Source organism: Cyprinus carpio, chromosome B3 (assembly GCF_018340385.1).
Source record: "Cyprinus carpio isolate SPL01 chromosome B3, ASM1834038v1, whole genome shotgun sequence".
In the NCBI taxonomy this organism is placed as follows: Eukaryota; Metazoa; Chordata; class Actinopteri; order Cypriniformes; family Cyprinidae; genus Cyprinus; species Cyprinus carpio.
In genome coordinates this window covers 27,150,107-27,172,700 of record NC_056599.1, presented here as the reverse complement: position 1 = coordinate 27,172,700, position 22,594 = coordinate 27,150,107, and the positions used below count along the sequence as shown (strand labels likewise).

General features: G+C 37.5%; 2 protein-coding genes across 5 annotated transcripts; both read right to left on the bottom strand.

Annotated features, from left to right (window-relative positions):
- Nucleotides 1-942: 942 nt before the first annotated feature.
- Nucleotides 943-6,046, bottom strand: LOC109063315 (BTB/POZ domain-containing adapter for CUL3-mediated RhoA degradation protein 1). Its single transcript, XM_042720579.1, has 7 exons — nucleotides 5,852-6,046; nucleotides 3,941-4,217; nucleotides 3,480-3,649; nucleotides 3,277-3,363; nucleotides 2,831-2,883; nucleotides 2,272-2,467; nucleotides 943-2,186 (listed from the first exon to the last, which is right to left on the bottom strand). Exons 2-7 carry the CDS (start codon nucleotides 4,179-4,181, stop codon nucleotides 1,935-1,937), a joined length of 999 nt encoding a protein of 332 aa, XP_042576513.1. The 5' UTR covers nucleotides 4,182-4,217; nucleotides 5,852-6,046; the 3' UTR covers nucleotides 943-1,934.
- Nucleotides 6,047-8,084: 2,038 nt separating this feature from the next.
- LOC109063314 (seizure related 6 homolog (mouse)-like 2) lies at nucleotides 8,085-21,414 on the bottom strand. Of its 4 annotated transcripts, none has more exons than XM_042720576.1 (19): nucleotides 21,319-21,414; nucleotides 19,017-19,095; nucleotides 18,744-18,872; nucleotides 18,416-18,637; nucleotides 17,449-17,585; nucleotides 17,040-17,232; nucleotides 15,268-15,453; nucleotides 14,968-15,151; nucleotides 14,514-14,677; nucleotides 14,217-14,411; nucleotides 13,264-13,402; nucleotides 12,987-13,183; nucleotides 12,710-12,904; nucleotides 12,383-12,577; nucleotides 11,338-11,529; nucleotides 11,214-11,252; nucleotides 10,993-11,110; nucleotides 10,469-10,580; nucleotides 8,085-9,331 (listed from the first exon to the last, which is right to left on the bottom strand). In XM_042720576.1, the coding sequence occupies exons 1-19, from the start codon at nucleotides 21,397-21,399 to the stop codon at nucleotides 9,302-9,304; spliced, it is 2,787 nt and encodes a 928-aa protein (XP_042576510.1). In that variant the 5' UTR covers nucleotides 21,400-21,414; the 3' UTR covers nucleotides 8,085-9,301. The 4 variants fall into 4 exon arrangements, with proteins under 4 accessions (XP_042576510.1, XP_042576511.1, XP_018935934.1 ...); XM_042720577.1 differs by having other exon boundaries at nucleotides 19,017-19,099; nucleotides 21,319-21,357; XM_019080389.2 differs by lacking the exon at nucleotides 21,319-21,414 and adding an exon at nucleotides 20,922-21,318 and having other exon boundaries at nucleotides 19,017-19,099.
- Between the last annotated feature and the right edge of the window lie 1,180 nt (nucleotides 21,415-22,594).

Genomic DNA, 22,594 nt, shown 5'->3' with positions numbered 1-22,594 from the left:
ACTCGCAGTTTACCTGAGGTCCGGACACTTGTGCAGTTCTCTCACAACGAACTTTCGGATCGCCTCCCCTTCTCTGGCCATGTTTTTCTTTTACACATGCGCCACTTTTTACTCCACTGCGTACTGTGTGTGCGTACTAAGCGCGCCGCCCTATACATTGGCGCGCTTTGCTGTGCACGGCTACGTTGACTTTACGTCATCGCGCACAATTTCCGCTAGTAGCTTTGGTCGGAACGCTGCTTCATGTCCAATTATTAAAACCTTTTCTTTCATTAATTCACGTATAAATGACCCTGGAGCACAAAACCAGTCATAAGTAGCACAAGGTTTATTTGTAGCAAATAGCCAACAATACATAGTATGGATCAAAATTATAGATTTTTATTTTATGCCAAAAATCATTAGGATATTAAGTAAAGATCATGTTCCATGAAGATATTTAGTACATTTCCTACCGTAAATATATCAAAACTTAATTTTTGATAAGTAATATGTATTGCTAAGGACTTAATCTGGACAACTTTAAAGGTGATTTTCTCATTATTTAGATTTTTTTTTTTTTTTTTTTTTTTTTTTTTTTTTTTGCAGCCTCAGATTTCAAATAGTTGTATCTCGCCAAATATTGTCCTATCCTAACAAACCACCATACAGCAATTGAAAGCTTATTTATTCAGCTTTCAGATTATGTATAATTCTCAATTTCAAAAAGTTGACCCTTATATGTATTGTGGTCCCTGCTCACAAATATGTTCAGCTTCTTTATATGCTCCATTTTTAAAAGATATTTACTCTTCTCATATTCAACATTTTCATCCTTCATCTGGTATAAATGTCATTTCGACACTCTGTTATAACCTACTGTATTTTTAAGATTGATTCCCTTGCTTTGGAATAGGTTTCCTTTGCTATTTTTGAAGACAAAATAAAATAACTTAACAAGGGTTTTACCAAAAAGCATTTTTATTGAAAATGTTAATGGAATATTAATTCCAGTTGATTGATAAAATTCCAAAACAATATCTGGACGGTATTCCACATATACTAGTTTAATTGACAGAATTAAGGGGTGTTTTTTGGACTAGAACAGTGAGTGCATACATTTATGGCTTACATTTGTCAATAAAAATCATTTTGTGAAGGGGTTTGTACCGTAGTGGTAACTACTATTGTGATTCAAAGGAGCAATCTTTGTCTAGAAATGACCCTGAAATAAAATTACTTTCTTTTTTTCTTTTTTTTACTTCAGGTGTGGCAAGAAATCTAAACTTCTGTTTTAGAATGTATTGTTACATAATGATAGAAACCATTGCAATCTTTTTCTTTTTAAACCAAAACAATATTAGTTTTATAAATATGAACATGCCCACTGAAAATGTTAATCACTAATCGTGAGGCACAGTTGTGAAAAATGATTTACTTATGTTACAAAAAGGATGTTTAAAACTGGACCCCCTGCCATCTATGGCTGCAACAACAAGCTTTGCACATTTGGTCAGTTTCCCAGAAGATCTGACAGTCCCAGACAACATGACACCTCCACCATGTACCTCTCAAGTCAGCATACATCACAGTTTACCATTAATCACCAAAAGATCAACTTTCACACGGCCCATACAAACAAATCAAAAAAATACAACTTATTTCACATTGAATCTTGAAAAAATGAAAATTCTGGACAATAAATTAAATGAATAATAAATTAAATGTAACAAAAAATGAAAAAAGGTAAAGTAAATGTATCTCACAGAAAGAAAATAAAACTGTACCACACTGTGGCAACTTCAGTATTATTTCTAAGCTAGCCCATAATTACCCCCCGCCCCTCCCATTTCAGTGCAGTATTAAACATACCAAAGTTGTCTTTCTTTCCTCAACCAACTTTTTTCATTGTTCACATGCATATTGGTAGTACAGTGTCTTTGTATCGTTCTGATTCAGTCTTTGTAGACAGTCTGCTGTCCATGACCCCTCTCGTCATGCATAATATGCCTCCGCACATGGATACGCCTCACCCGCCTATCCCCGCCTCCCACACCTGCCCCTTCCTCCTCCGACTGGCCCACTCCTGGCGACGAGACGCCCCCTGACTCCAGCAGGGCCATGCCTCCCGAACCCGAGCCTCGCCCATTTTCATAGATCAGAATGTTGAGTGTCTCCTCAAAGATTCGAGCTTCTGGGAACTCAACCTATGTGAACAGATGAAAAAAATGAAGATAGAAAACACATTTATTATACACGTAGACGAGAGAGTTCAAGTCCCTTTTTGCTCACTTTGGTCTGTTTCTTCTCAGTGGCATAAACAATAGAGGTGCAGCAGACTTCGGCAATCTTGCGTCCCTCGCCGTAAAAAGACCAGCAGCATATCTCATCTCCCAACACGTCTTTAATGAACAGCACTCTGCCATTAAAGCGCAGCCCCAGCTTATCGAACAGCTCAATGTTCTTCAGAAGGTTATCATCAGAGTTGCTGAGGAAACAGGGTCAATTTGATTGAAACTGACAGCACTTCTCATTGACATTTACATATTTTTAAATTCATGCATTCCCTGAAAATCGAACCCATGCCCATGGCGTTGCTAGTGATATGCTCTACTGTTTGACAGACAGGAACATTTAAATGTCTCAATATCATTTTCTTACTGCTTCCTATAGTAACCAGGCATAATTACAAGGGGTCATTGAGTCACATGTCTTGTGTGTGTATGACTACAATTATTCATTTATATTCAGGATAGTATTTGAATAAGTCACATTATGATTCATATGCTTTCTGAAATGAGAAGGTGGTAAACTTAAAGGAAAAAGGCTGAAGAAGTGAGGCTGAATGTACCTGGTATAGGAGTATTTATTGTTCCCTCTGTTATTCTGCAGTTTCACCACTGGCTGTAAAGAGGAAACGATTATTTATGAAACAAAGACCACAAAAATCTCATTACCATTATTAATATCAATGTCATTTTCCTCAGAGCTCCATAATACATGCCCATAGAAAGCAGTCCTTAAAGGCTGGAATACATTACAAGACACCACAGATGAATAAGGTTGAAGGGAAAAAAAAACGAATAGATATTAACTCCGTAAATAGTCACAGAGCAAAACTAAACATTATATACTAAATGACTACTGAATTACACACTGCTACACTTTCATGTTGTTCTGGCACAACAAAGTCAAACAGAAACTTATGCCACATTGCTAGGAGATGCATGAAAAAAAAATGACAAGAATTCTAAAATCAGCTCAAAATATCAAACGTATTCTGCTCGGTTACCTCACCTTCCTACAGGTGGCTATCATCCTCTGTTCCTCTTTGGCTGAAGTGATCATAGGAATGTGACATCCCCTGCAGACATCCCTGCGTTTCTGCATCAACATCAAGCAAGCCATTAGTAAGTGACAGACCAACAGGCAAACACCTGCCTTGGCTCACAGAAGCATTCAACTTCTCTACAGAAACACGCTCCAGTGGATCCTCTAACCTGTAATGTGGTGAGGCAGTGCTGCACAAGACCCTGCAGCCTGTAGTACTGCGCCTCCTTCAACACCTCCTCTAGCTCCCGTGTGCTCTCCGGCAAAGGAACTGTCCCGTCCCGCAGGAAGTTCAGCAGCAGGGAAAAGTGTCTCCCACATCTGTCCAGAACCACCCAGCCTAAAACAAGTGAAGAAATATTTAAATTAGTTTCTGCATTTTAGAGTTCTGCATCTGTTATTGTAGAATAACGCTTGGGAACAGGGGCAACAAACAGCTTTTGTCCTATATACACTTGCACATAGTTTTTCAGGTAACTTTGTGGGAAGATTTCTTCAAGTGTCTTGGAGACGTTGTCTCACTTCTTTTAGGTTCTTCATGTAATGACTCGATAATGATGAGATCAGATCTTACCAACCCCAACCTTTTAAAAGTAGTGTATAACAACACATTCTGGTGCTTTTTTCTTACCCTCTGAGTCTATGGTGACCTCTGTGCTTCCGTCACAAATACTCCTGAGCAGACTGTCCTCTTTGCTGAGCGTCTGGACCGTGGTGTAGTGGAGAGTTCCCCCCACGTTGAGCTTCACATACTTACTCCCCGCCAGGCTCCTGCCGGCCTTTTCTTCCCCAACATGGCTGGAGGATGATGCAGCAGAACCAGACACAGTCACCACATTCCCGCCAGATGAACCAGATGCCTCGGCAGACATCAGGGGAGTAGAAACCAAATACTGCTTGTTCGCTGCCTACGGATATAAAGTCCACAAATACAGAGCAGACAGAATTGAGGTCTGATTGTTATGAGATGTTTTAAGCAGTACTGAGTCATACTGAAATGCAGTGGTTGAGGGATAGTTCAACTTGAATACTTGGTAAATATTTCCTCACTCTCATGTCGTTCCAAACCGGTATCATTTTCTTTCTTCCATGGAATACAAAAGGAGACTTTCTAAAGAATATACTTGTTTTCTTTCATGTGATTTAACTGGACCGGAGCTGTCAAGCACCCACATGACAAAAAACAGCAAAAAAGCATCACAAAAAAATGATCCACATGAATCACGCATTATATTCCTATATAATCTAAAGTCAAACAGTTGCTTTGTGTGAGATCAAATAATTTTTTTTTTTTAAATCAGACCTAGCTCTCTTTTGTGTGTTCACGAGAGTTCATGAAAGTAGCAGCGATGTCCAATTTGCGAACAAAATTGTTCCTTCAAGCCTCGAGTCAGATCTTTTGAGTAAATCAGTTGATCCAGTTAATAAAACTGGTCTGAATGCTTCATATATTAATAAAATTGAAGGTCTGAATGCTTCATATATTAATTTAATTGAACTAATCCAGTTGTTAAGTTCAACTAAAACAGTTTCCCACTGAAGGGCAACATTTCCAGTGAAAAGCATCGGTTTATTTGATTTTAAAATGATCATATGGTTTCAAAAGACATGTAATACAGCACACAAGTCACACGGATACTTTTATGATACTTTTAACTATGCTTTTTATCATTTCGGATGCCTGACAGCCCCAGTCCACATTTGAAAAAGACTGTCCAGAAATATCTCCAAAAACTCATCTTTTGTCTTCTACTTACATGTTTGAAAAATAGTAAATTATGTAAATAATATCAAAACATTATTTTCTGTCTGACTCTGAACTATTCCTTTAAAAGGAAATTCAGCCAGCAGGACATCAAAGAGATCTCTAGTGATTACTCACAGGATTTCACATATCCACACAAGACATAAAATTTTATGAGAGCAAAATAAACTAATAAACGTTGTGACATCTTCAGAGATATGCGCAGACAAGGTGACAGTGAACCATTATTTACAGTCATAAACTGTGCACACCAACCAACAAACTGTGACAACCACTGTAACGATATCCGAGAACACAAAGACAACATCCAGAGAGTCAGAAACATAATATATGACATACAAAGCAATGCTTTTATCATCCGTCATACTAGACAATCCAAAGATCCCACTGGGGTATCCTAAAAAACTAAACCGTATGGGAAATATAACACCCCTTTAGTAGTACTCAGAGGCTTGTGAATATCTGTCCATCTCCACTGGGGAGGCCACAGATGTGTTTGTGTACTGACATCAGAGGAAATGGACAGAATTAGGTCAACACATTCAGTAAGATCTTAACTCCAGCTCAGAGATCTCGCTAATCCTCGTCTAGACCACACCAAATATATTTCCCACCGTTCACTGGCCATTTAATAACTTGACAACTGACGGTTAAAGGGAAACACATCCACATAATGTGTCTAGTGGATATGATGTCTGTGTCTTGTAGTGATAAGCTTATTAGCCCCTGAGCTAGCTCTAGATAACATTAGTACGGCTGTCAACGAGCAACACTCACCGAGCTGGGTCCCCGCGATGAGGTGCACAAAATATAAAGTATTCGCGACGGACAGTTACATCTATCACACTAAGCCTGTCATGATTTTTCACCAAATCATAATTTCCTCTGTTGTCTTGCAGTACGACTGTCTTCTTCCTCTTTCTTGCTTGTTGTGGGTTGACAATGGCTGCTTCCCTTCGCGAGGAGTGTCTTTCGTTGACTGATTGGCCAACCTCTACGTCAGTCAAGAGAGATAGTCCCGCCCCCGGCTTGAAGCCAGCCAATCGTAAAGGCCAGTTTTTTTTTGTTTTTTTTGTTTTTTTATCTTTCAAAAACAAACATACATAGATACTTAACATCAAACGGAACATAAACAAAAATGGGGGATACATATAACAAAAACAAATAAACAACATTAAAAAAAAAAAATTAAACAAAAAAAAAATAACATATATTACATAAATTTCTTGTTCCTAGTGATTGAAATCAATGAGTCATAAAATACAATTTTAAGCTCTTTACAGAAAAACTTCAAGAAGGGAGTAATGGACATTATTTTTGCTTTATGTACATGGAACTTCCCAAGAAGAATTATCACCTTCAAAGTGTTATCAGCTACATCTGATCCAGTATTACAAAAAAAAGGATCATAGATTCATCTATTTTAATTATTTTATCAAATATTTCCAAAAGTCTTCAGAATATTTACAATTACAAAATAAATGTGTAACAATTACAAAATAAATGTGTAAGTGTTTCATTTTCTAAATTACAAAAAGAACATTTTGGTGAGACATCTTTTCTAAGCTTGTTAATAAATGTGTTACATGGATAGGATAGTACCTATGCAATATCTTAAAATGTATTTCTTTCGCCTTATTTGGCAGTAAAAATGTATTAGTTGCCGACCATATTTTCTCAGTGGAAGGTATGAAGAAGAACTGTTTCCACTTTATGAGTGCTTTTGGGTAACAGCTGACATCACGAGTAAGACATTTTCTAATATGTGAGTTATTACACTTAATATCCGTGATATTAATACCTCCAGTAACAAGATTTGGAATTTGCCGGACAACTGAATTATAAGTCAGATGTATTTTCACAAGGTAAAGCAATTCAGGGGAAATGCTTTTCACAACCAAATTATAATCTCTACAGAAAGATTCAATCCCTGAGAAAGAAACAAATTGCTGATAAGTATAAATCTCACCATTATATAATATTCAATAAGTCTGAAATAAATATAATTCCCTTATCAAACCATTTTTTTTATATATATATACTCTTGTTTTTAGACAATACAAATTGGTTATTCCATAGTATGCATGTATGTGGATAAAAAAATTATGCTTAAAGGCTATTTTCCTTGCTTCTAGTGATTGCTTGTGAAAGTTAGATCATTTTATGGGAAGTTTACTGTATTTTAAGTCACATGATAGTAGAAAGGACACTTTTCAAAAAACAAGTTGGGGATATAAAACCATATAGATTTACTCTGGGCCAAGCAATGTTTAATCCAACTGATTTTAAAAATAATATTAAGAGTGCTAAAATCAAGGACATTAAGCCCACCCTCTGAAAAAGTTCTAATAATAGTTTTTCTTTTCACATATTCATTTCTTTTTTTCCAAATAAACTTAAATAAAGCCCTGTCAATATCCGAGCACATTTTAGGATTGACATTCAAAGACAGAGCAGGATATACCAGCCTCGAAATTCCCGCAGCCTTGGAGAGCAGAACATGCCCATGAATACTCAGATTCCTCTGAGACCAGCAATTACAAAACTGTTTTTGCTTTAAGTAAACATTTAGAAATATTAGATTAAACTCTATCAGATGAACATTTATTAATTATAATACCAAGATATCTGTTTGTTTGTTTTACCTTAATTCCACATACATCTGATATATCAGAGTGATGAACTGTCATAATCTCAGATTCAGACTTGTTAACAGAAAGGTCAGAGGCATGCGAAAACAGTTTTAAAGCTTCTAATATAATAGAGACCTGCCTTTTGTCGTAAAGGTCAGTTTTATTAGGTCAATGTTTTCTACTGTCACAAAATTTTGTTTAAATTTAAAAAAAAAAAATTGTACCGTGTGATTGTGTATACACAAACAAGCATGTAAATGTTTATAGCTTGTATCTCTATCTATATGCTATTTTGCTAATAGCAAAAAAATAAAAAATAAAAAAATAAAAAATACCGGTATGTATTATCCATATAGATGTAATTTATGAAAGACACATTCACCATCCAACAGAGACTTTTATTTAATCTTAAATCTCAGCAAATAAATGTCTTCATGACAAGTATATTATGTTGATAAATAAATAACAATCAAGTAATACTATAATGCAACAAAGCCCTCCACAACATGGGCTCTGTTTATGGCACAGTGGAAAAGACGAAACTCACTGCATATTAACAAGAAACCATGGGATAAATAAATAAATTAAAAAAATGCAATTTATAAAAAGCATTTCAGTTCGATTACTGCATCACAGCAAGCAGTTTTTTTTCTGTACATATTTTCCTCAACATAGTGCGTATGCAACAACATCAACTCTGATAACAATGACAGTAAGTATAATTGATCATGAATCCTAAGCTGAAGCGGTAAAATATACAATCGTCGCGTGCCGTAAGCGAGAGGACATTCCGCTCCTCTGAAACATGGTCATTCAACATCAAGCAGAAATAGATTTTTAAGAAACAGCAAAGAACAATATGAAATGCTGGCATTGTCTTCATTATTACATAATAATGTGAGAACTACTATGGCAACCAGTGAAACGTGAAGTGACGTCACATTATGGGATGTATTTTGGCACCGAATCCGCTTGTATACTCAATATTCCATCAAAATATATACATTCAATATGTTCCTGTCATCATGTATATGTACGTGTGAATGTGTGGCCATGTGTCTGTATACAAACATGGGAACATGAGAGTATAGTTTTCATTTTTCAGATTATATACGTATGTGTACTTATCTTTGTCAAAGTCTCTCTCTCTCTCTCTCTCTCCCTCCCCCCATTCAATTTCTCGTTCTTTCTTTCACTCCATCACTTCACAGTCCTTAAGGCACCAGACCTTCTGTTATAAAACATGCCTGACTGTGGAAATCATACTCACAATATGTACTTTACAACTATTTTGTTGTTACTTTCAGTATTTCATTACTCTGATGTACATATACAGCCAATAACATACACACGTGTAAACACGCGCTAACATACTACACAGGCACCTGCATCAACTCACAAGCAAACTCACACTTGGTACGTACATACATCAGTGAATCGACCGAGAGGGAGGAGAGAGAGACCGTGTAGAGTGGGGTTAATGTGTTGTCATTAATTGAGTAAAACAAATGAAAGTCTTGCAGAGAGAGAGAGAGAGATAACAGTATCCTTTCTTTTCTTCTTTTCAGTCACCCAAAATTTGGATTCTTCTGTCTCAGATGGACACCTCATACTCTCGCGTGTCCTGCAATCAGAGAGGGAAACAAACTTCACTAGCAAATACGATAGAAAATCATCATCTAAAGCCAAGCAGCATTGTTTATTTTTTGTAAAATTATAATTAATATAATATAATACAGATGAATTGACATGAATTAAAAAGATAGAAAACATCATTTTTGATCAAATTTATATGATGATAAAGCAGCATCTGCACTACTGTTTAAAAGTCTGGGGTCAGTATATGATTTCATTGCTTTAAAAAAGAAACAGAAATGAATACTTTTAGCAAAGGTGCATTAAATTGATTAAAGTGACAGTAAAGACATTTATGACTGAGCTTTCTATTCATAAAAGAATCCTGAAAAAAGCAGGATTTTGTCAAAACAAATTAAGCCACAGGACTGTTTTTAACACTTCTTGAGCCACACATCAGTATATTAGAGTGATTGCTGAAGGATCATGTGACACTGACGACTGATGTAATGATGCTGTGGAAAATACATTACAATGAAAAATAATTATTTAAAATTGTAATAATATTTTTGCAATATTTCTGGGTTTTACTCTACTGCATAAAGCCGCGCTCACACTAGACTTTGAGCATGCGAAATTGTGAAATTGGCCTAATCTTTTTAAAAACTTAAATTCAACACGTAACTAATTACAATACATCTAAAATGTAAAAACATACAATCTACTCCACTTTCCTGCAGTGCTGCAGTTTTAAATTTATGTTGTTTGGATTCAGATGTGACGTATCGATCTGCCGTTGGTCACACGGTGTCACATGATGCCAGAGTTCACCAAGCTTGAACTTTGCTACGCAGCGAAATGTGTAATATCTTTGCACAGGCTTGCGTTTCCCGTCTGACGCTTTCGTATGTGTATGAATGGAAGTCAATGGAACGAATAGTCTAGTGTGTCCGCAGCCTAAGAGACTTCTTTCAAAAACATTAAACCCATTGAATGGTAGTGCATCTATATATTTCTATCCATAAAATAAGAGGGAACGCTGTGCTGGAAGATCTGCAAGATCGAATATAGCAAACAGACTATGATTCCCTAAAGAGAAAATCAATGCCTTGGATTTCTTGGTGTTCAGTTACACATCCTAAGTCAGTTTATAAGTAAAATTTCCACTAGGTTGAGAGCAGCTTACCCCTGCCTCATAGAGAGGGTTGTTAAAGTCAGACTCCACCGTTATGGGACTGTAGGAGTGGGTGTGAGAAAGAGACTTCCAGAACAACGGTTTCCACTGCCACCTACACACACTGAGAGAGACAGGAAGAGACGATGAGAGAGGTGCTAGTGCAGAAGAGCTAAATAAGAGACAGCTGTGAAGAAGGTTTTGACAATAATCAGGGAAAATAGCTGGATTATAAAGTCAACAAGAAATAGCGCTAGAAAGTCATTCTGCTTTAGTAATTTGATGTATTTCAGTGTCAAATGCAAGAAAGGTTTGATTTTATCCATTTTGTCCATTTATTTATTTCATTTCAAATTTCCAGCCCAAGAGCCACCAACAATGACCTTTTCTCTGAAATAATGTGCAATAGTAAATTATACAAAATAAGACAATGAACATGCACATTGTAAAGTACATATTTTATAATAATAGGGCCAATTTTGATTTCATGTTAACTTTAACACGAAACAAAAGCATTTAGAAATACATAAACTTACTTGGTATAGTACATGTAGATTCCACCAATCAGAAGGATGACCAGAATGATTGGCAGGATAATAGCCAATGCAATGTTCTCGCTCAGCATTTGATGAGAGGCCTCTAAAGACTGGGAAACTGCAAAGAGTGGAGATTAATAACATGGACATCATTATGTGACATAGTGGGCCAAATGATCAAACCAATATGAATAGCACTTAACAATGATAACCAACGTTACCCTCCAATTTATGATCATCCAGTAGCCCTTCATAGGCCACTGCAAATAAATAAAACATGACGTTTTCAGACTCTTCAGATAGAAATGCCAACTCTATGTATTAGACTAGTTCACATTTACATACCTTTACAGAAGGGTGGTGGGCTGTTCCACTGAGAGGGGTGTCCTGGGACACAGTTGATGATGACTTCCCCAATGAGCTCATAGCCCTCATAGCAGAAGAAGCGCAGCGTCTCGCCTGCCTGGTAACTGTGCTTGTACAGAGTCTGGTAGCCATTGTCAGGCACACCAGGGTTTGGGCATGGATCATATTTTACTGTTTAGCAGAAAAATAGAGGGCAATATGGTTGATTGGTGGCATAGAGGTTAGTACATTAGACAGAAATTTGGTACTTGGGACAAAATACTTAGCTGTATCTGCAATGTTTTATCCTGAATATACCAGCATTCACAAGTTTGGGGTCTGTAAGAGTTCAAGTTTTTGAAGTCTCTCTAGTTTACCAAGCACGATTTTTCTCTACAATACAGTTATTTTATGAAATATTGCAAATAACTTGTTAATACATTTTACATTTACAGTTTATTCCAATAATGCAAAGCTGAATTCTCAGCATCATTACTCCAGTCGTCAGTGTCACATGATCCTTCAGAAATCATTCTGATATGATGATTTGCTGCTCAAGAAACATTTCTCAAAATTATCAATGTTGAAAACAGTTGTGCTGGTTAATATTTTTGTGATGTTTTTTACAGAATTTATCTGAAATCAGAAATGTCTTTACTGAGACTTTTGATCATCCCTGCTTAATAAAAGTACTCATTAAAAAAAATCTTACTGACCCCAAACTTTTGAAAGTAGTGTATGATTTAGTAATTTAACACTATTTAAGATCTCGTTAAAATTGTCAACTGATAAAATCTTTAATTTTTTATTTCAATTATTGTTGTTGTTGTTTTTGTCTTTTATTCAATTTATTTAATCATATGTATGTATAAATGCATTAATTTTGATAGCTGTAATTTTTACTTTTAATCAATTTCAAAAAACTTCTGAATTAAATCCATACAGAATTAAGGTGGGGGGGTGGGAGGGGTTAAACTTTTCTCCCACCAGACACAATCCCTCACATACCTCATCATGTGCACAAAAATAAATAGCATGTACTCACAGACACACTTTGGGCTGCGGTCGCTCCATTTGGGCATGCCGGTGTCTCTGCCATGGCAGGAGATCTGGTTCGGGCCTTCCAGCTGATAACCCTGGTTACATGTGAAGCGTACCACTGTTCCCACAGCAAAACCGGACTCCGGATGTACTGAGCGTGCTCCATTGACTACTTCTCCTGGATCAGGGCACTGCTGGACTAGAGGGACATCAAAGCCAGGAGGAAAAAGAGAGTGTGTACAGTATTAACCGGTAAATGATGAGTCTACTAACCAAAGGGAACCAGTAAATACACCAATGTGCTCCAATGATAAAACATAACGCGGCTCACTTTTCACACAGGTCGGTGGGTTGTTGCTCCAGGAGAGATCCCACTGACAGGTGATGATATCAGAGCCAACAATGTCATAACCAGGCTGACACTGATAGGTTAACACACTGCCTCTCACCAGAGACGGGTGGGAGGAGCTGCTCCAGCCAAACTCAATTTGTGGAAGGGCAGGACATGTGTCATTTGGTTCCACCTCTGCAAGGAATGAAAGGAAGTGACATGACTGTAAGCTACAGCACAAAAGATACAGAAAAAAGACAACCCCTTTGACATGTACCTCTGTAGTGAATGAGGAAGCCTTGGCTCAGAATAAATGTGGAGTCATCAGGATCGCTCTGAAACTGAATGGTGACCTCTGAACCTCCTGATACAACCCTGAACCTTTCTCTTGAGCCCAGGTACTGTCCAATCACATGTGACGTCAGATCATGACCATCAAATAGCGTGAGAATGTCGTTATGGCGGATGTTCAAACTGCAAACAAAAGATAAGAAAATAGATAAAAAATAAATGGAATTAAACACAAACTGTTACAATCAAATAGATATACTTACATTTGTATGTCCAGTTCGATGCGCTTGTCCTCGCTGACATGTATTTGCCACACACAGTCCTGCCCCTTAGAGTAGCTCTGTGGCCAGTCAGGTGACAACACAGTTCCCACCGTGTCCGTGAGCTCCCCGCCACACAAAGCTGAGAGAAGAAAGAGAAGGAATTATTAAAACAGCTTTCACATTATTAGGCCAGACTGATTATATGAGTAAGTTCCTTGAAACCCTAGTAGGTACAATTTGAAAATTGTTTTGAAATTTACTTAATGAAAGATTTTTGAATCAACTTTAAACCACTTTAGCATTACAAGGATTCAAGGATACTTTCGTTATAATTCACACTAAATTAATGGAGTAAATTGACAGTTCTAATAAAGATCAGTAGATACTGTAGTTGTGCAGTTTGTGAATGAATGACATAACACCACCATTCGGACATTTGAAGTCAGTATGATTTTTCAGTGTTTTGTCCTCCAAGGCTGCATTAGTTTAATGACAAATACAGTTCAAACAGTAATAGTATGACATAACATTACATTTTAAAAAAAAAATTGTTTTCTAATTTAATATCTATTTTTAAAATGTAATTTTTTCCTGTGATGCCAAAGAATTTTCAGCATCATTACTCCAGTCTTCAGTGTCACATGATCCTTCAGAAATCTAATATGCTGATTTGAGTCTGAACAGATATTTCTTATTACTACCAATGTTGAAAACAGTTGTGCTGATTAATATTTTATGGAAACTCTGATATATTTTTCAGCATTCTTTGATAAAGTACAGCATTCGTTGAAATATTTTTGTAACAATGTAAAAGTCTTCACCGTCACTTTTGATCAATTTAATGTGTCCTTGCTGAATAGAAGTATTAATTTCTTTAATAAAAACATAAAATCTTACTGACCCCAAATTCATGAATGGTAGTGTAAAAATATTGTAAATATGTGACGTCATACCTCTGCAGACAGGTTCACTCTCATTCCAGTGAGGGTCATTGGGGTCAACACACTCCATAACTCCTGAGCCTTGCTCCATGATGAAACCAGGAGAGCATGAGAAGGTTACTACAGTACCCAGTGGGAAGGTGATGTCACTGCTGCTGAAATTCCCATGAGGCAGGTAAGGTTCATAACAGTGTTCCCCATCAAAGGCTGTAAGAGAAAAAAGAGGAAGGATGGTTTTTTTAGTTTGTAGTGATATATGGTTTAGAGTAATGAAATATGTTTTGTTAAATGTGTAACATGTTGTCTTACCTTCATAGCGGAGCGCCAGCAGCAGTGGGATGGAGGAGGAATCAGCCGTGAGCTCCACATACAGAGACATTCCCTCGCTCACAAAGCCTCGCTCTGGAATGTCATCCAGATCCGAGTCGAAGAGGAGCGGAGCTGTAGAGCTATTGCCACTGCGCACAATCAGCCTAGGACAGGGATGAGGGATCGAAAAAGAACATTAAGAAAAGTGTGACATTTAAAAATGATCCAGGAAGGATTGAGATCATGGTAGATTGTACTGGAAAGAGAAGAAGATCTAATTTGGTGTTCATTCATAAACAGAAAACTTCTGTATAGCTTCTACTTTTTCTAAATACATATAGTATTGCAACTACATGAGTGTAGTGAAAAACAAAAGTACAAAAATAAATAATCAAAAATAAGATACAAATTAAGTGACTTAATACACAAGAACAATGAAGACTTGAACTCTCACTTGTCATTGTCTTCATCAAGAGCCACCCTCTCAAAATGGAGATGGAGCCTGTGGCCTTCCTTGGCTTCCAGCAGCCAATGGCAGCTCAGGTTGCTACCGCTGCTATGGTTACTTGCAGAGGGGAGGGTTGGAGACAGGATGCGTCCAACACTAGCATTTCTAATCCACCCTCCACAAGATACAGCTTTAATATACAAAAACACACATGAATGCTTATACACATGGCATTAAACAGAAATGTCTTCAAGCAATTGTAGATACTGAAAAACAACAAAATAACTGAATGAAAATTGAACCCACCCACACACTGGGGTTCTGGGGTGCTCCATTTGGGTCGGGTGGTATTCAAACAGGTTGCAACCTCATGACCTCTGACCTCAAATCCAGGATCACAATGGAAGTGAGCCTGACCTCCAGGATGAATATCAGTGACAGTCACTCCGCCACTCTCAGGGGAGAGAGGAAACGAGCAGGACAGGAGGAACGCTGGGATGAGTTTTTAAAAGAACAAGAAAACTCTGTAATTCCTGTTATGTCAAAACAACAAAAATTGCATTTCGCTTACAGTACATGTTTAGGGGTCAGTAAGTCATTAATTAAGAAAGTAATAATTTTATTCTCCAAGGTTGCCTTAAATTTATCAAACGTGACAGTAAAGACATTTATAATGATAAAAGATTTCCAATCCAAATAAATACTGTTCTTTCAAACTTTATATTCATCAAAGAATCCTGAAAAAAAAATAATGCATCACGGATTCCACAAAAATATTAAAGGATACCTATTATAACCCTTTTACAAAATGGTTTACAGGTGTTCCCAAAATGTGTCTGTGAAGTTTCAGCTCAAAATACCCCACAGATCATTTATTATATCATTTTGGAAATGCCTATTTGGAGTGGAAGCATAAACAGGCTGTTTTCATGCATGTTTCTTTAAATGCAAATGAGCTGATGCTCCCCGCCCCCTTTTCCAGAATAGGGCTGTGCCTTTACAGCTCGTACCTCAGATACTGTTTGATTTTGATTATCATGTCTATCGCGCTGAAATCATGCGTTTTCAACCATATCAGTTTAAATTTCCAATATACTGTTTTCTGAGCGCACACATCCAGAGCACATGCACAGAAAACAGATGTCACACAGCATGTGAGTACTAAACTAAGCTCTCTTTCATGTCATATTATGCTTAAACTGTTAAATACATTCAAGTTTATGTTTAAAACACACAAGAGTTACAAAAACAGTCGGTTAAGTAAAGGTTTCTGTGAAGATAAACAGCTGGGAAAGAAATTGCATGTTTAGCTATATTAGATCTGTGTGGTGGCAGCAGCGTAATATACAGCAAATAAATCAATAAATCCACTGCTCTGTTGTCTCCTCTGAGGCTGGGACTCTAAATAGTGTTCTGTGCTCATCTTTGCAGCCAAAGACAGAACAGTTAGCATGCTTTGCTCAAAGTTTTGTCATGGTGTTAGAACTGGTACACTGTTGTCGTTTGCGAAAACACAATGGCAGCGCTGTGGGTGGAAACGTGTAGATTAAGGGGCGGTGATATTATAATAAGATCCTCTTTGTACGTCACAGGGGAAACAAAATCTGAACAGCTCATTTTTTCACAAGCTTGCAGAGACAGGCTTACCAAAAAATGTACAGGGCTGTTCTTTTTCATGTTTTTCTGAGTTGGTAGATGCACCAGAGACCCGATTATAGCACTTAAACACGGAAAAAGTCAGATTTTCCTGATATGTCACCTTTAAGCAGTACAACTGTTTTCAACATCGATAATAATGAAAAACATGTATTGAGCAACAAAATCAGCCAATTAGACGTTCGGAAGGATCATGTGACACTGACGACTACTAAATATTCAGCTTTGACATCACAGGAATAAATTACATTTAAATAATATTAAAATAGAACAGTTATTGTAAATTGCAATAACATTTCATAACATTACTGCTTTAATGTATTTTTTTTATCAAATAAATGCAGCCTTGGTGAGCATAAGAGATTTTTTTACAACCCCAAACTTTTGAACGGTATGCTCAATCACTGTTACAAGCAAAATACCTTGATAGTGAAAGCTGAAAACACCATGATTGGCTTGCTTCAGGCTCTTATAGTGGATCTGCACTTGGTTGGTTGAGCTACGAATCACCTGACCTTCGCTCATTAGCGTCTCATTGGCCAAAAGCTCAGGCGCTGTGCCACCCAACTCCAGAATGGTAAGTGACTCCTCCTTGGACAAGTTTACTTTCTTCACCTTTAAAACAGACAGGTGTTACCATAAACGCAGTTAATGATGTCGTTGTCCGAGACTGTATCAAGGGCACAAATTTCAAAACTCATTAGAGTGGCATCGCCCATGCAAATGCCAACAAGATGCATTAGCTATGTTAACAGCCAGTAACCATGGTGACATAGAGAGAGGATATCTGAGGTTATAATGGAAACTGTGGTAACGATGAAACCATCACACCTGTATTTCAACACCATATCCAAGATAAACTGTGATGCTGTAGGTGCACTCCAGTGGGGAAAATGGAGATGAGGAGGAGAGTGGATCAGGGGACTCAACTATTCCCTCCATTCCTGACAGACTGGCATTGCACTGAACTGGAAAGACAGTTTAAAAGTGTTAAAGACAACTTTAAAAAAGAGATCTATGTGGGCCAAACTGTGGGCCAATCCATTTTCCATTGCAAAATACATTCAGTGACTACATCTTTCAAATTACATGAAATCTTTTTCACTCAGACATAAGCAAAATTATATGACCCTACTGGCAAATTTGCATGTTTACATTTAGCATGTTTTCAAAACTTTTCAAGATAATACTTTATACATTTTTCCAGTAATACCACTTTAAAATATATTCCAAATAAAGATTAAGTACTATCAAAACTATCAGTTATATTTAGATGAACACCTAGCAAGTGTTATATATAGATGAACACCTAGCAAGTGTTAGTCTTTCAGTTTCAGGATTTTTTTTGTACTGTAATTTAACATATACTGCAGTGAATACTAAAAAGAGAGCTGTCATTCTTGATTTATGAAAACATTTACAAAAGAAAACACTATATAATGTTACCGGTTATACGTGTTTTTAGGTCACTGTTTTATTAGTGACACTTGTACAGTACAGTATGAAGAGTACAGTATGAAAAGGTACAGTATGAAGAGTTTTGATAGCTTTGGTGCATTTTGGATGTAAAATTTACTGCTATGCCAAGCTGGCCAAGCTGAAAGTTGATTAGGAGTGTGAAGAGTTTAGAAAAAGTGACCTTAGTATTAGGAAATGTGTCCTGGTGACCATAGAATATTATTTAGAAATTATTTTAATGCTCTGAGACCCACTGAGGGACATCTGTGGAGTTTAGAGCTTCATGTTGGAAATTATTTAACCATCTCCAACTGTTATGCGCTTTTGTTGGTTATGATACCTGGTGTGTGCACTGTTGTTATTGTTGTTGTAGTGATTAGAGTGGTTGTGGTCTCTTCCTCAGCTGGGGGTGATGTCACGGCACTCCCAAAACCTGATTGGCCTGCTTGAGGTGCAGCCGATGAGGTCACTGCGGTGGTGAGGATTCCTGGTGATATCATTGTGGAGACGGGATCTGATTCTCTGATGGACGGGATGGCCTGGGTCGGGTTAGTAGTTGTGCCTGTGAGTTAAATCCCAGATTCAGATTATGGTAAAACGGGGTGACATAGACCTGGTTTATTATTAAAAGTATGCAGTTTAAAGTGTGCTCGTTATAAAGGACTGACCTCTGCTACCAGGGGTGTGGCCCAGGTACTCCTTACTCAGAAGCGCAGCATGGATGAGATCTCCAAAGGGCCGGGGACTGGAGGTCACGGTGGGAGGAGCCTCAGGATCTGACGTCCCTAAAGATGCACCTAAAAAGCCCCTTGAACTGTCAAACTTAGTTTTTTGCCTCTAAATAGGTTCATTGTAAAGTGATCTACATATATTATGTGCATTCACCTCACGTCAATATTTAAACATACAAAAGCACACTCACACAAGTAGGTGCACATTACCTGAAGCCAGGTGCAGCAGTGTGACAGACAGTGTCACAGCAAAAACTGTGGACACCATTTTTAAATATATAAGGACAGCCTGGCTGCAAGCAAACAAGAGAAAAAAAGAAGTAGTAAGAGGGAAAGAAGGATAAAAAGGAAAAGATTAAAGTTAAGGGACATCAAAGCATGAAATCTCAAGTAAGGTCTGTGTTACTGAACTTTCTATTCATCAAATAATACTTAAAAATGTAATCAAATCAGTATATTAGAATGATTAAAGGATCATGTGACACTGAAGACTGGAGTAATGATGCTGAAAATTCAGCTTTGTGTCACAGGAATAAATTCCATTTTACAATGCATTCAACTATATAACAGTATTTTATTACAAATTGTAGTAATGTGTCACATTATCATGGTTTTTACAGTAATAATGCAGCTTTGATGAGCATAAGAGACTTTCAAAAACATTTAAAAAAATCATTCCGACCCCAAACTTTTCAACATCTGTGTAAGTCATCAGATACTGGCAAATTCTGTCCACTCGAAAGCTCTCTAGAATGAGAATGTCCCTCTACGATACTTAAAACACTGCTAAGTACAAAACTCATGGTTTATGCAGCTTATTGGTTATTGTTTTAAAGCATGGAGTACATTGATATAACCCGCCTAAACTTCCTATTTCAACAAATAGGAAAATACAGGGACGCTAGAAAGAAAAAAAATGATTACGTCTTTAAAGCTGAAGTGTTAGTTAAATATGACCCTCGACCACAAAACTGAGATTCATATATCTCTGAAAGCTGATTAAATAAACTTTCCATTGATGTATGGTTTGTTAGGATAGGACGCTATTTGGCTGAGATACAACTTGAAAATCTGGAATCTGCAAATGAAGTTCTTAGCAATGCATATTACTAATTTAAAAATGAAGTTTTGATATATTTACGGTCGAAAATGTACAAAATATCGTCATGGAACATGATCTTTACTTAATATCCTAATGATTTTTGTCATAAGAGAAGATTCGATACTTTTGACCCATACAATGTGTTGCTGTCTATTGCTACAAATATATCCGCGCTACTAATGACTGTTTTGGTGGTCCAGGGTCACATATGAGTTAGTCTGGTGAATTAGGTTTTTATCACTGCAATTTAAAACAATTACCGATGACATGCGGGCAAAAACATTGCAGTTTCTTAATTCGGAAGTTCAAAAGGAAAATAAACTGCAGAAATGCGTCATCTCGTAAAATATTCCCTAAAGTCATTGGGTCTTTTGTCGTCTATCAAATCTAATGGCCCCGCCGTGGCCCCCGAGGCCTGACAGCGCACGAGACATATGGCCCCTGACGTGTCCACGTTCAGTGATCAATGATGTCACCGTCAACACGAGAGACAGGTAGAAGAGAACAGGTCTGGTCTGCTAGTGGCTCAGTCACCACCACAAGCCTCATTTAGTATTTACCGCACACGCCGATGCTGATAAAAAAAAAAATGGTTCATAATACAAATGACCAAGAGGCAGATGAAAACATATTGAAGCTCGACATTAATTTATAATACCCACACTAATGGTAACCACGACGGAATATGCGAGCAGATGATGTTGCTGACACTGCGGGCAGAGCGTTCAGATAATTTATTCAGACGCTCTTCTCCTCATCTGCTTCAAAAACATCTGCTCTTATCCCTGCCTATGACGCAAGACGCCCATTCTCCCCCCAAAACGCATTAGCAAGCCGTCTAGACTGAATAAACCTGTATTTCATTCTAAAGTAAAGCAATATTGGATTAATATGAATGGTTTATAATGATTTCATGAACGCATCCGTTGCATCTTTATGCAGGTGGATGTTGCGCAAGGTAACAAGCTCGCCAAAACAGCAGTCTGTCCGAGGGAAACAGAACACATACGCACCCGCAATACGCAGTTTCTCTTTTCTATTCGTCAAATTGAATCCTCTATGTTTCTTTCCTTGTCCTGGTGATTCTTTGGATATTTCGTGTGTGTGTTTTTTTCTCTAGCTCCGCTCTAGCTGATGCGTTTCTTGCGCGATCCTCCGTCTCTCGCTCCTCCACCTCCCTCCAAAATACCACAACTGGCGCGGCGCGTCAAACGGATTTTAAATAATCATTTGGACGCTCCCGGCCCAGTTATTGTCAGATACGAACGTTCCATTCGAACCCACGTTCCAAGGAAAAAATCAGTTTGCGTCCGTTCTTCGTTGTATTTTTTCAGTCGTTTATTTTTGTCCGTTTAGGCCTATGGCAGGCTAGCAGGTGAGGGTTGAGCAGACATAGATGGCAGTTCCTACCGTATGGCTGGCGTGTTGACTGTCAATGAGCGATGTCCGAATCGTTTTTGTGAGTCGAATCTTTTTAATGAACCGACTCATAAATAAGGCTGAGCCTGTCTGAGCACTTCTCGAGTCAACAGACTCACTAACAAATACCACAACAAACAGATTTTAAGTAATCATGTGATCATCTTTGGCCAAATTAATATCAAGTATGTGTATCTCAATATCACATCCTAAGAAGAAAATAACCCTTTCGATCCACAGGAACAATCATTTTGCATCCTTTCTAGCCAGTTTTTCTATTCGCATGTTTTTGTCCGTTTCTGTCCGTCTGCAGGCTGACGGGGAGATTGAATCGGATCTTTTAATGAATCGATTCACAAAACAGGTCAGTATGATGAACGAATCATATTGAACAATTCTTTTACCAATCTATAGGCCTACTGAAAATGAGGTTCACCAACACACATATGAAACACATTTGTTGTCTTTGTTTTTACATAGTCTTTTAAAGCTAAATGATTTTTTTGTGTGCGTATTATGTACTTGTAAATTACAGTTACATTATAAATTATGATTTCAGGAGTTAACTCGTGGACGCAAACTAAAAAAAAAAAAAAAAATAGCACAACAAACAACAATGTAGCGTATGAGGCCTGAACCAGACAAATTAAAGATTCGATCGGGAGCCTGGTTGAAACATGAGCCGAATTCCACAGAAAGGCAGGATGTTGTAAATCAACTCCCACCACAGTCTGAAGCAAGATAACTAACCAACTCTTTCAAAGAACAGCTTTCAACATTAACACCATTAGAACAATTATTGACAATTTCAATTCGGAGAAGAGATTGTCAAAATTTGGGGCAAGTAATCCAGACTGATGGTCAAAGAGATGCACAGCGTTTATCATCAGATTAAACCCATGATAGTAATCATGATCACAAGCTATTTGGATTGACTTCCCCCCCTCGAAGGGAACCAGACTGAAATTCCTAAGGAGACCCTGTTAACCTCTCTGGTCTTCACAGGACATATCCTTACTCCACACGAATGGCACAGAGAATGCCTTCCAATGCATATATGCACCAAAAATGAACTCAAAAAGACTTCTAAATGGATATCAGTCCATTGCTTAACTCCATATCATACATGTAACCCACACATTTGACTATCATGTTTCTAATCACTTATTGTGTATGTCTTTTTAAATAACTCTTGAATAGCTTAAGGGATCATATTCATGCTTAGTATGTGTGTGTTCGAATCCTTTTGCTTGAAACGTTTCTGACC